The sequence below is a fragment of the Poecile atricapillus genome, chromosome 14 (assembly GCF_030490865.1).
Source record: "Poecile atricapillus isolate bPoeAtr1 chromosome 14, bPoeAtr1.hap1, whole genome shotgun sequence".
Classification (NCBI taxonomy): Eukaryota; Metazoa; Chordata; class Aves; order Passeriformes; family Paridae; genus Poecile; species Poecile atricapillus.
The window spans coordinates 5,987,441-6,001,075 of record NC_081262.1 but is presented as its reverse complement, the minus strand read 5'-3'; the positions used below and the strand labels follow the sequence as shown (position 1 = coordinate 6,001,075).

The following is a 13,635-nucleotide window of genomic DNA, read 5'->3' as shown; positions in this document are numbered from 1 at the left end:
CAGAGTTACAGAATCTGAAATAGTGACGAATAATATTTTGACTGTAGCAAAGTAACTGCGCAGAAGCAGTGTACCTTCAGAGCCAGTTTGGGCAAGTGGTGTGTGTGATCATACCCATGTAAGGCAATGCTTTATGCTACTGGTAAATGTGCAAAACCTTTTTGCTACTTAAGCGTAATTTGAGTGTTCAGTTACTGTGTTTAATTAAATAGATGTACCCCAAGACTCTCTGAGACTGTGGATTGTACTCATCTAAAATAATACAGAAGTAAGTTCTGAAAAATGTATGTATCTGAGTAATAAAAATTGTGCTGGTCCAGGTGGTGGAGGTGTGTGCTTTTTCTAGACTTCCACAAGGAAAGAGGAGGTGCTAATGGATACAGAATCACTAATTTCATAATGTTATGCTTATATTATTGTCCAAATATACTCATTTTAATTGCTTTTTAATTGTCTGTCTTAAACACAGCAAGAACACACCCACAGTACTGTAGCATGCTGGGTATAATGTCACACAAACTTAAATACTGTGTGGCCCTTGGACTGCCCTGCTCCTGCTGAGGGTGCATCCTTTATTCCTTCTTTCAGAACTTCGTTTTTTCTGTGAGCTGCTTTGCAGTCTCTCTAGTGATGCCACAGATGGTAGCCTTTGTTGTTGCAGTAGAGAAGGCCATTACTCAGTAGAGCAGTAAAACATAGAGAGGGGTGTGATACTGGAAAAACACATTGTTTAGGGTGTGTTCCGTAGGTTGGGACTGAGTGCCCGAGCCGCAGCAGAGATGTAATCACGCTGCCATCTCCGGAATGTGCAGAGACAAGACGTGACGAGTTGGGGTAGCTGCTTCTGTAGCCTTGCTGCTCTAGATTCAGCAAGGAGAAGGTACTGCAAGTCCAGGAGCTGCTGCCATAATAGGTCATGACACTTCTGATGTTTCGGCCTTTCCTGATCAGGGAAGAAAATAATTTATCTTGTCAACTGTTCTAGTTACTGTTTTTGAGTATTACAGGGTAGCCAGAAGCAGTCTTGCTGCCTTTCTTCCTGATATGATGGTTCTCTAGAAGCATAGCCTGAGCTAAAAAAGTTCTTCAGGCTAACTGAAAGATTTTTCAGCAGACTTTCTCTTGTCTTGAAGACTGCCAAGAGGTTGTGACACTGTATAATGCATAAAGACAGGATAATGAGACAGGCAGGTTCGTGTCTTCTGCTAAATAATTTCACTGTATTGAAGAAAAACTTATGCCACTGCTGCTGTCTACCCCAGTTATTAAACACCTGGGGCTTAAGCATTTGAAAAATCCCTTGGAATGTGAAGGCCGCCTATACACACTCTTCACGAAGAGCATAAAGCTGTACATTTGTTGGATAATTATGGGTGTGTTGTTAGAGTCCAAATTGAACTCTGGTTCATGCAGTCTTTCATCTGACATTGAATTATTCATAAAGCAAAGGGTTAAACTGCTGAAAGCAGGTAATTTAGTTAGCAATTTGGTTTCAGTAAATTTTTGGGGTGATTTCTTCAACGACAGCTTGAAGTCCCCTGAGTAGTTGCATTGGTAATGCCCTAAATGCTTTTTATGTGTCAGTAGGAAATCAATCACATTGTAATGACATTTTAAGGGTTTTATTTTGTAAAGTGCCATCAGACTGCTCCTGTCTTTGAAGATCAGCAGATAAATGAGTTGCCACAGCAAACTAGCAAACTGCTTAGTTATAGAGCAGGTTCTGTGTAGGCTATTTGTTCTCAGCTGTTTTTCTATCCACAGTTACATTGTACCTCCTGTTTATTTTCCCATGAAGATAACTGTGTCAGTGTGATGAAGCTTCTGATACTATTTACCTTACAGACTGGTATTGTTCATGCGTGTTGTTCAGTGTTCAGGGGCTTCTTAGAGTATAACTGCTTTGTTTTATCTAAGAATAGAATAATCATGTAATCTAGTAATACAATTTTGTTCCCATTCATTGGTTACATTGGCGCAGTTAGAAACCAGTCTGGCCATCCTGTGCTTTGTCAAAATGTCCTCTTTGGCCAGGCAGAGCCAGTGATGGGAATGCAGGGCAGCAGCAAAATGATTGATCAGTGTAATAAGTGGTGGCTGCAATGTTGTTACTGTCTGTCTAGTCATTGCTACATATTCTGTAGGCATGGCAGAGATGAGTCTGCTTCCAGGAAGTTGTCCCATCCCAGTTCTTCATTTGCTGTCTTGTGTAACATCATCTCCTTCTGTGGGAGATTTGCAGTTCCCAGTCAATAATGCAATAATTACTTGTTTCAGATGACAATTAGAGAGCAAGAGACGTCCATAGAATACTGTTTTGATTTGTTTTTGTTTTGTTTTTTTTAAGATTTAATGTTGGCTACTTGCTCTTTAGTAAATAAATGTCTTTTCTCCTTTCTTTCTAAATGTAATAGAGCAAATTTTGAAAGGACTGAAGATCTTTAAACCTTGTTTCCCTAGCTGGAAGTCTGCTCGCTTTCTATGCCCCTAATACCTTTCTCATTTAGTCTGTAAGCTTGGCTCTGCCTCCTGATACTTCTCTAGAAGCTTTTTCCCCTTAAGACTTAGTCATTGTCCTTCATAAATTTCTTGTTAAGGTACATACATTTCTAGATACACCTTTTGGCACTGGATCAAGTAGTGAACCATGAAGAAAGAAAAATAATAAATGAGACCAAAGCAAATTTTCCCCAGCTTTGCTAATGGGAGAATTAACTTTTAACTGCTAAGACAAATGACATAATATTTACAAGTAATGGAAAGATCTGTGACAGCAGTTATCTACATCTGGATCCATAGGATTGTGGGGGTTTACTTCCCTTTCCCCTCCTCCCATTCTTCTGGCCAAATGAATTTCAGTCTCCATGACTGTTTGATACCTTTGAAATGTTTTAGGTCAATTGCTTTATTTTTGGATGCCTTTTGAAAGGCAGTACAGAAATTGCTTGATTCCTCTTCAGATTTTTCATTATAGCAACCTAGGACTGCCTTGGAAAAATGAAACTGTGTAGAATGCTCTTCATTTAATTCCCGTTCTCTTGAGTCCTTTTGTGCAATAAGTGGTGTTTGTATTCTAACTGCAGGTGGGGATTAGAGGCCAAACAGCTTCTCTTACTTTGGAAAAGCTGAGTTCTTTCAGAGCAAGTGAGGGGAAATTTTTGCTTTGAACACATCTGGTAGTTCAAAGATTGACTACTGTAAGTGAATTCTGTTCAGAGCATGGGGTTGGGAGCTTGTTTGGCTAATTTTGGTATGTGTGGTTGTTTTGGTTTTATTTTTTGGCCTAGGTATTTGGTTTTTTGTTTGGTTGGTTTTTGATTGTTCTTTTTAAACCCTCCTGGGAGCCATTCTATTCATCTGGCATTCAGAGCAATGGTTTCCAGACTTCTGGAGGAGCAAGCTGCTGGAGCCCACAAGTTTTCCTGTGAGCTGTTACAGCCACATAAAAACCAGTTCCACAGGAATGCCTGCAGCCCCCCTACAGGCATGGTCAGGGCAGTCTTGGCTCCAGAGCTGTGAAATAACCTGTTGGCATTGTTTCTTCCAGTTCAAGGCAGGTATTTGTTCACCATCTTCACATTTTTCTAACTTTCTTGTTTGCTTTCAATAAGTAATATTCTTGCTTTCTGTTTGAGTCTCTTTAGTGTTGTCTTTGCACCACCACAGTTCAGTAACTGCTTCAGAAAGTGTGGTATTTACTGCTTGCTTTAGGAATTTCTCAATTATGTATTTTGATGTGCTGCCCAATAGCTACAATAGGAAGGATCAATTTGGCGGTTAAAGAAGTGATATTTATTATACCACTTGAAATCACAGAATGTTTATTCATTATGATTTCTAGCAGTCGTGATTTCTTTATTTATTTATTTATTTTACTTGTGTGCTATTATCCATTTCAGGCTGGTATTTCAAACTATGCATTGAAGCAAACTTCTATGTGTCTATTTATTTAAAATACTGATACATTTTAAAATAATAATTTTTAAATATGGTTTGCTCCACAATAGAAGAGATGTTCTGTAGAGAGTGCAGAGGACCATGGCTCTGCTTGCCTCCCCTGGGGGGGTGTGACAGCTTTGAGTCCTGACACTGAGAAGCAAAGCTAGACCTGGCCTGTGTGTTGAGCATGCAGTGGATATCCTTGATGCTGATGTAGGCTGACTGCTACAGCATGGACTTTGCTTATTTGCATTCTCTGACTTTATTCTTATCTCCTGCCACCTGGTTATTTTTGCTCAGTAAGTCTTTCTCCTAGTGTTTACTGCAGGTTCACTCATCCACTGGAATTCTCCCCATCCCCCCTTTATCGTATCTGTATATAGTATTGTATTTGTATTTAAAAAGAAAAATGCCCTTTTAAAACTTTCATGAAGGCTTTGATTCTGGAATGTCCATTTATTGCAGCAGAAGAGGAGAAAATCATGTTATTTTCTGCTTTCCCCCTGGATGTGAAAGTTCATGGTATTTATTCAAGCTGCTGCCAGCAGTGAATGACTGACTCCCTTCAGGCTGCTGATGCTGCCCTCGGTGCAGCTCCCTGCTCATTTTGGGGTTGCTGTGGCCCTGCTGCACGGAGAGCTGTGCAAGCTGTGTGCAGGGACTGTGAAAGCCCTCAGTCCCAGTGATTTCCAGCGTGAGGCGGATGTGTGTGATAACTGTAACCAAGCTTTTAGTATCACTATTACTCCTCCGCTGTGGTCTCCTTAACCTCAAAAGGAAACAAATGTTTCATAACCTGCTGCGGAGACTGCTTCAGTTTCTCCTCTGTGGCTGCCAGCTCCAAAAGCTAATGACAGACATTACAGATAATCTTTCAGACTTTGACTATGGCTGTGATGTGAGTCATGACTGAAAGCTTAGTAAAGCTATAGCTCACTGTCATCATTGTTAAATAGAGGCAGTTTCTGCTGTAGTGGAATTGCTGCGCTTGTGGAGTCATTCTGTAGCTTTTGGCCACACGTGACTGCAAACACGTGTTTATGCTGAGCAACGTGTCCTGCAGCTCAGGGACACAGCACTCTGCAGTGCTCCTGTCTCAGAACTGGAGTTGAGTTATGGCAGAAGCCACATGAACTTGACAAAATCTTTTCCACTTTCTCATCAGTAGGACAAAAATACGACAAACTGAGATTCATTCCTTGTAGATTTGAATTGTTGTGAACAGTAGAACAACAGAGCAGTGTATCTTACAGTGACTCTTGAGTTCATATCATTAAATAGGCTAAATCCATCAGAACAGGTTTTTTGTGTTTTTTTTTTTTTTAAATACCAGGTTTGTATTTTAAAACTATTGATGCTATTTTAGTTCTGATTGCTTAATAGTGTATTTGAATATGATGATACTGAGCTCACAGCCCACAACAAGCAGATTTTTTTTCATATGTATACTTTCTGTAGGGTCTGTCATTATACGGCAAGTTCATAGCTTCAGAGAATTTAGTTGGGTTTTTTTCCTTCTCTCCCCCACTTTCCCCTGCAGCAGTTGCCATAACCATTTTGCTTTCAGGCTTTCATCTCAACACTTCTGTGACAGATGTAGTTAATGAGCAATGAGAAGTGTGCACCTGCAGTCATTTATTTATAATCCAGTAATTTGTCTGTGTAAGGTGACTGACACCAGCTTCCCAACCTGTGGCGTCACACTCCAGTTTTGTTCCAGTTGCATATCTCAGTGTTTAGACTTATTTCAGCATTCATGATCTTTCAGTAACTAAGTGAAAGCTCTTTTTTGTGTACAAACTCACTAATATCTGAAATGTCTCTTCTTGGGAGTTTCTTAACTTCCAAATCCAAAAGACCCCCTGTAAACTCTTCAAGATGTATTTTTCATTTGTAACACAGTGCCATGGACAGAGAGAAAATGGTATGTGATGTTAAATATTTCAGAAGAAATTGTCATCACTATTTTTCATGTTGCCTTGCATTCCTTTTTGTAACAAAATAATAGCTACAAAAGTTTGTGTTGCATTTTGGAGAGGTGGAAAATAAGTGCTTACAAAACAGTCTTGCAGGGTCTACAGTTTTGCTATTGAAAGTTGTATTCATTTAATATTGCAATAGTATATTTAAGGAGTTAAAAACATTTCCTATTCCTAAAGTAATTTTGTTGTGATACTTCCTTAATTGGTGTGGTTTATGTTAACTTTCAGTTGATTCATGGACTGCATTTCACATTTATTCCAGGGATATGATTAAAACTGGGTATTCTGATGTGGGAATGGACAGATGACATGACTGGAGTGATGTTGACACACTGTGGTTTAAGCTGCATTAAAGGCAGCAGTGTGTTAAGTAATATGTTTGGTAGGAAGGTTTTCCTGGCCAGTGTGGACAGGTATTTTTTCTCTTTCTTAACCCAGTCATGTATAATTTGAGTAAGTCTTCAACATTGCCTCTACTTGAGGCAAAGGAACACATGTTTCTTAATTAAACCTTGGTGTGATTTTGCAATTCTTTCCTATGAGCTCTTAAGGACAAGAAAAAAGAAAAAACAACCACAAATTACTGGTTTTCAATGCCTTAGTAGAAAATTTATTTTGTTATACTGCCTGCTAGTACATCTGTTGAAGAGGGATTGTGTTTTGTTTGTGTAAAGGATTAGTTGAATTTTATTAGCATTTAAAATGCTTCCTTTGTTCATAGTAGCCAAAAGCATTGACTGGTGTTATCTGGTTTCCATATTGAAGGCTGTATCACAAACTTTGTGTCCATCTATGTCAGAATAAGCAGCAGGGGCATTCATCATGGTTCATTTGTCTTATCACTAAACAGTATCTCTCAGAAGCTCTCTCTGTTTAAGTTGATTGCTGTTTCTGTGTCCTCTAACTCCTCATACTGCTCTAAATTCTCGGAAAGTATCTCATAGAAAGCTCTTTATTTTCTTAGTTAAGGACAGTTCTTTCCCCATGAAACACGGTGTCAATATTTATAATCCCTGTTAAAAGATAACATTGGACATCCTTTTAGTGAAGAACAGAACTACTCCTCAGGTGTTTGCTTCAGTTTGTTTCCAGATACCAAGTTGCACTGATGATAACTTTAAGAAGAAAAATAATTTTTAAATATTGTATTAGTTTAGTGTAAAAAATTGTTGCATTTTGAGAACATGCTGTATGCTTCTAGAATGCGATGACCCAGATGACAGCTTTCTGTTTAGACCAGCACGTGCTGTTAAAAAAGCAGGGAGGAAAGCAGGATGTTGAAATTAAATTGGTGATCTTTCCTTCTCAGTCTTGATTTTTGTCATTTTTCCTGTTGTTAAGTTGCAGGAGTTCAAACCTGACCCCCCATAATTTTGTTGTAGTAATTCTTTGACTTGCTGTTCTGCTGCAGCATTGCCAGTACCGACTGCTGCTGAGGGGGCCCTGAGGCTCTACCACACCCCAGCCAATCTTCTGCAGACCTTCCTACAAAGCCAAAACTTCAAGTCACACTTGATTTTGCTTTTGTTGTAAAGCTGAGAATTTAGAAAAGTGCACGTGGCTGCTGGAGCGTGTGTATAAATGCCCAAAAGCCGTGTGTGAGCATTAAGTTCGTGATCTAGCGTAGCTCTAATCCAGGAGTAAGTCTCTAACCTGAGCTGTTTCTGTCGTGCTGAGGGCAGAGGTTACTACTTGTGCGGATTTACTAGGAGAGTAAACAATCAGAATAGAAGTGCCGGGTGTGAAAGTATCTTCCTGTGTGCTGTGAATTGGAATGAGGCTGCAAAAGCGTGCTGTGCTCTGAGGAGAGGCAGGACTCTGAAGCACCTGGTGACCGATGCTGCTGCACTTCTCCCGTGGCTTATCCAACCTTTGGCGGGAGCTGCCTGGCTTTTAAAAGACTCGGGAGATGACCACACACGATCGGGAGGTGCTGTAGTCTGCTGTGTTTGTCTCTTTTTCCCAGGAGAGGCTCGGGTGCGGTGCGGTGTTAGACGAGTGTCCGTGCCGGTTGGCAGCTGCTGCGGGCTCGCGGGGCCGGGCCGAGGGCAGCTCTGTCCAGGGTGCTGACGGGCACGGCACGGCCGGGCGGCTGTGCTGCGGCTGGGATCGGCCCGGGGCCCCCGGAGCGCTTCCCACCCCGGGACACAGCTTACCTGCAGCCCCGGGACACAGCTTACCTGCAGCCCCGGGACACAGCTTACCTGCAGCCCCGGGACACAGCTTACCTGCAGCCCCGGGACACAGCTTACCTGCAGCCCCGGGACACAGCTTACCTGCAGCCCCGGGACACAGCTTACCTGCAGCCCCGGGACGCAGCTTACCTGCAGCCCCGGGACGCAGCTTACCTGCAGCCCCGGGACACAGCTTACCTGCAGCGCCTTGTGTGGAGCTTTTGGGTGGTTACACAGATCACTGACCTTGGGGCTCTTGAGGGGTAGTAGAATATATAAATTAATAGCATGACTTGTATAGCAATGAGAAACTCATCAGACCTTTTAAATTAGAGTGTTTTTTAAGTAGTGCTTGTCCTTGAGATGGTTGCAAGGGCTTATAGGTTTTACAGTTTGATGATAAAACCCAGTTTAATTTATCCAAGAATATATCAGTTTTTCTGGAATCGTGCTGAAACTATCCACTGGCTTTTGGTGTGGAAGCAATGGAAGGAGGTGTTCAGTTGTTGGAGGAATCAGGAAGGTGCTTGTTCAATCAAAGCAATGCATCTTAGAAATAGTGGGGTTTCAGTTCATCAAGTTGTCTCATATCTCTTGGTTTAGTGGCATTTACATATGTAATGGCCACTGGAGCAAAACTTAATGGCAGTGATGGTTAGAAACTGGAAAACATTATATCTAAAATGTTCCTTAATCCTAAAAGATTTCCTTTCCAATTTTCCAGAAGTAAGATATAAATCTTACCATTACATTTGATTAGAGGTTCAGGTTTTTCCTTTTAAAAACAGTAACACTGAAGAAGTCTTAACATAACTTGTTAGTTTAGAAAGTCTGCTACTAGAAACTTGAACTTGTGTAAAAATTTCTTGCATTGTAAGAATGCAAGAAAAAGTAAAGAAAAAGTTCTTATTTATTTGTAAGGCCATTTGGAAACTTGGAAGTCAGTTTATGTTCTTTGTATCTGTATTCCACAGATTAACGTGGACCTTTTTCTTCATCCATAAAGATTCACCTGTATGGGGAACTTTCATTAGTCACATACCAGTACAAATGTTGAGCAATAACTTAATTAAATACTGTTCTGCATGAGCATGCACCATTCATGTATCTCATAAACACAACCTGAGACAAAAAAGTCCATTTTTTATTATTATGTGATTAACTTTTACATACTTTTTTTGGTCTTAGCTGGAGATACAGATGATCCTCCAAGAATCACTCAAAATCCTGTCATTAATGGGAATGTAGCGATGGCTGATGGACATAACAACACCGAGGAAGACATGGAAGATGGTAAGTAAATATTTGATAACCTCATGGTTTGTGTAGTTTCTTTAGTTTTATGATTTTGAGGCAAAAATGGTCCATCTCTTACCTATATCCTGTGATCTGCAGCTCATTAAAAAAATGAATCCCTCTGTAGTTATGGCTGCTGGTTTTCTGTTAAGGCATCCTTTTGACATAGCTGTACAATAGGATTAGACTTCTGAAGATTTGGGATTTTTTTCTTGTACTCTTTCTAGGTACTCATTTAAAAATTGCTGAAAGTGCTACTGTCCATTGTTATGTTTTGTGGTACAGCCCTTTAAAGGTGCTGCTGCTGGGCTTTGCTGAATAGTAATTTTATCAGTTATGCAATTCCTTCAGGGTGTTTAGAATCCTTATCTGTCCTGCTCTCTTGTCAGGTGGCAGCTGTGCTCTGGTTTTGTCTTTGTGTGGTAAGTCAGTGGTAACTATTCTGTTGATGAACACCTTTTGTTAGTTCTGATGCCTAATTTCATTTGCAAAAGCAAAGGAAAAAATATGTATTAATGTCTTGTTAATAAAAGAGGACTTGTATTTTTTTAAAATTTTTTTTTTTTGGTCCATTAAATGAAAATAAGGGTGTACACTTTGTAGCAAAAGATCATATAATTATAATGGGATATATTTAAAGAAAGGTAACAAGTTTCTTAAATCTGTTATGTTTAGTGAGGAAAGTGTGCAATGATACTTCTTTTCTTAGGAAAGGATAAGGGCAGGGACTGCTCATTTTGCAGAATGAAGCGAAATTGAGTTTGGGGAAGGGAAACATCGTATGAGTGAGATTTGTTCCATATTCTATGCTGTCGTGTGAGAGTACATTTAGGACTAGGACTAGGATTAAGCATTTAGTTAAATTTGTGCAAAAATGTTGAGTGATTTTTTTCAGGAAAATCATAGTTTGAGATTAAAGGTCAAAAAAGTGTTTACTTTCATGTGTTCAAGGAACATGGAATACTGATAGAAAATAGTAATGTTCCATGAAGAGAATAGGGTTTAAATTCAGAACAGAAGCATCTCATGGTTGAATCACCTTTGTATCATTGGCAAAGATAAAGTTTTATGTGACCAGAGTCTTGCAGTGAAAGAAAAATGCAGTCTTCTTAGCCTATGAATTTTTGTGTGATTACCTAATCTCATTCAGAGGGTTTTGATTTATTGCTCAGAGTAAATAGGTGAGACTGAAACAAGGAATTCTGTTCTTATCAAAAGCTGTTGTAAAGGATGTTAAATGTCTGTCAGGCCATGGTATTTAGAGGGTGGCAAGAGAAGACCACATGGGTTGACACCAGCTGGCTAGAACTGATGTGTTTAAGCTCTGTTCTTGATAGGGATGTTTATTTGTAGAAAACCTGGTAGTGTTTGGTGTTGATACAACCAGTACATAACACATTGGTGGAATTGGTGGAAGATCATTTGTCCACATTGGTCTGTATATACTTGTACAAATGAGCCAAAATAGGGACTTAAACTGCAGAAATAACTGATGAAAGCCAGGCTATATGAGGGCTGGCAAGTAATCAGATATTCACCTCTTCATTCAGAGTAACATTGACCCTTTAACCAAAAAACTACTGTGAACCTGTTTGTGTCAATTCCCAGTTGCTTGACTCCTCTCAGAACTTCATATTGCACTAGGGAGAAGTGTCTGAAGGCATTTGACAGAAGGCTTGTGAAAGCTTCTCATGCTTTTAGGGACTTTAAATGTGGTCAGGGGCTTGGGCCCACTCTGCAGTGGGACATCCTTCAGGGTTTAAGTGTGATTATTAAGCAATACTCTTAATAGTTCCTCATTATCATATTTTTATAAGGAGTGTCTGGCTACATGTTGGTGCTGCAGCTGTGCATTGACACAGATAGAAAAGAGTGTTATTGCAAAATGTTAGAGTTGCAAAAACATTCCTGAAGACTGGCATCACTAAGAGGATGGTGCCTCTTTTCCAAGTCCTGTAAATCAGATTAGTTGCTTGCTGTTGCATTATTTACACATCAGTGCAATTGCTCTCTCGCTGTTTGTGCTCTTGCTAACCTGGTTTGCAGCATGATATGCATGGGTAATGGACAGCTCAGAGATTCCAAAGACAGGGAAAATGGGAGATATGGGCTTCTCTGATAAACATGCAGTTTTTCTTTGCTGTTACTCATAGCAAGGGGCATCAATCTGAGCTGATACAGGATGCATGAGGAGAATTCAGGTACCTTTTCAGCGAAATTAATGAGTTTAATGGTTCCTGTGAGAGAGGTGAACAGTAGGATGAAAGGATGATGCTTCCAGCTGGATCATAGAAATCAGCTTTCTGGTGATTTTCTGAGTTCAAGAAACTTTTGAGGTGATTTTGTTCTTCCAGCTTAGCACATAAAGAAATGACTGATAAGATTGGGGGAAAAAAAAGTGCAGCTCTCATCCCCTTTGCTAGGCAACAGGCTGCAGGCATTGTGAGGCACAGGGAACGGGAGCAGCAGTGCACCACCAGCAGGACTTTCAGATAAGGCTGTGTTCTCACAAGCACTGTGACCAGTACCTGTTGCTGCTCTGTGTGAAGTCTTAGCAATTAAAAAGAACCAGCTGAAGGACTGTGCTGTGCTTTGTATGGAGAATGACTTAAATGAACCAGACTTTAAAAGCTGGAATAGCAGGCTCTGCAAATAAAGTGAAAAATAATAAAAACAAGGCTCTGATCAAAACTTGTTTGCAAGTGCATCAGTATTCAAAGCAACACATAGAATAAATTCTGTTAGAAGTTAAAGTTCAAACAGAAGGTCCCTAGCTGAACATAAACTCACAGCTTTGCTATTACCTCCTGAAGTCTCATTTCTATGAAGAATTGCAAAGGCAAGAAGCCTTTCAGAAGCATCAGTCTTAGCCATATGCTGGTATTGCATGCTGTATTTGGATCTTTATTAAAATATTCATAGAATATTCAGCCAGTTTCTTCATTAATAATTCAGGTTCAGAATATTTTAATAACTCCAGTGCACTTTCAAGGTAGCAACATTTACTAAGAGAATAAAGAAATCTGCTTTTCCTAAAAGCATCAACATTTAAATATGTGTTTCAGACTTTAAATGGATCATATTCAGTATTTGGATCTCTGATTTGAAGGATCTTTCTTCTGTGAAGATGCTGAATGTGACATTCATCACATCAATGAAAAAATGTTTTCCACGTAGCAAAGACAGTCCATTGCATGTAATTTCTCTAAGTATTGTCAGTCCTTTTTACCTTGTGTTCAATTTGTAGTTTTGGGATTTAGAAAAGTCTCACTTGCCAGTTACTACTAAATTCTCCTGCTGCCAGTTGCAGTCTTTAACTGGCATCTGGAGGACATATTCATGATGGCAAAAAAAAAAAAAAGCTTAATTTATTGATGTGCTCAAAATAATTGTCACATTTGCTATGTAAACTTCTTTTTCTAATAAAATTAATCCTTTAATCCGTTATACTTTCTAAGGAAAAATGGGCTTGCTGGAAAGAAAGGAAGGTTGCTATTTTTAAAGAAACTTCTATTTTAGGGTTGACCTGTGTTACAAGGCTGCGTTTTTATGGAGCAGTTAGTAGAGCTTGCTCATATATTTTACAGAGAAGGGTTCCCATTCCCTGGTGAGCTCTCATGCACAGGCTTTCCTGAAAAGAAATCAAGAAATACAGGCAAACTTTCTCTGAAGCATCTGCAGATGCTGCGTGGGCTGCATTTTTTAGCTGACAGTGTAGCAGCACTGCTGCATCCTTGTGCTGAAGTGCTCTGAAAGCTGCATCAAAGAAGGCAGAAAGCAAAATTGGCTTGTTTTTCGGAAGCTCAGACTGAGCCCAGAAGCACTGACATCATGATTGTGAGTAGGGAGGTGACCTCAAGTTGGTTTGAGATACACGTGATGCCAGACTGATTTTAAATTGTTAAGTGTGTTAGAGATTTGTTTTATCCTGACTGCAAATCAAGTTAGAGCTCCTCTGTCTGCAGCCTGTCAGGTTCTTGGGTGTAGAAGATCAACTCTTCACTCTGTCAACGGGCAGTGAGTAGTGAAACTGGGAAGAGAGCATTTTTTAAGTAGGTGATAGACTGCTAGTTAGCTGCACTTCCAGGCAGGGAAAAAGGAAAAAGTAATCCTTTGAACTCTTACATTATTGAGGAAGCTGACAGCACAGGTCAGCAGGGTCTTTGCAGGAGTAGAGGGGACAGGATGCAAGTTTGGGCTGTGGTACTTTCAAAAGACAATTGGAATGCTTGGGGCTGTCAGGC

General features: G+C 39.9%; 1 protein-coding gene across 2 annotated transcripts in view; it reads left to right on the top strand.

Annotated features, from left to right (window-relative positions):
- The window catches only part of USP7 (ubiquitin specific peptidase 7), a 69,566-nt gene that overhangs the window by 21,215 nt on the left and 34,716 nt on the right, over positions 1-13,635 (top strand). The window contains exons 2-3 of one of the 2 annotated variants that reach the window (XM_058849415.1): positions 9,284-9,388; positions 9,781-9,813. In XM_058849415.1, coding sequence (XP_058705398.1) covers positions 9,284-9,388; positions 9,781-9,813 — 138 coding nt within the window. The remainder of the gene's footprint in view (positions 1-9,283; positions 9,389-9,780; positions 9,814-13,635) is intronic. The other variant, XM_058849416.1, reaches the window with a different exon arrangement.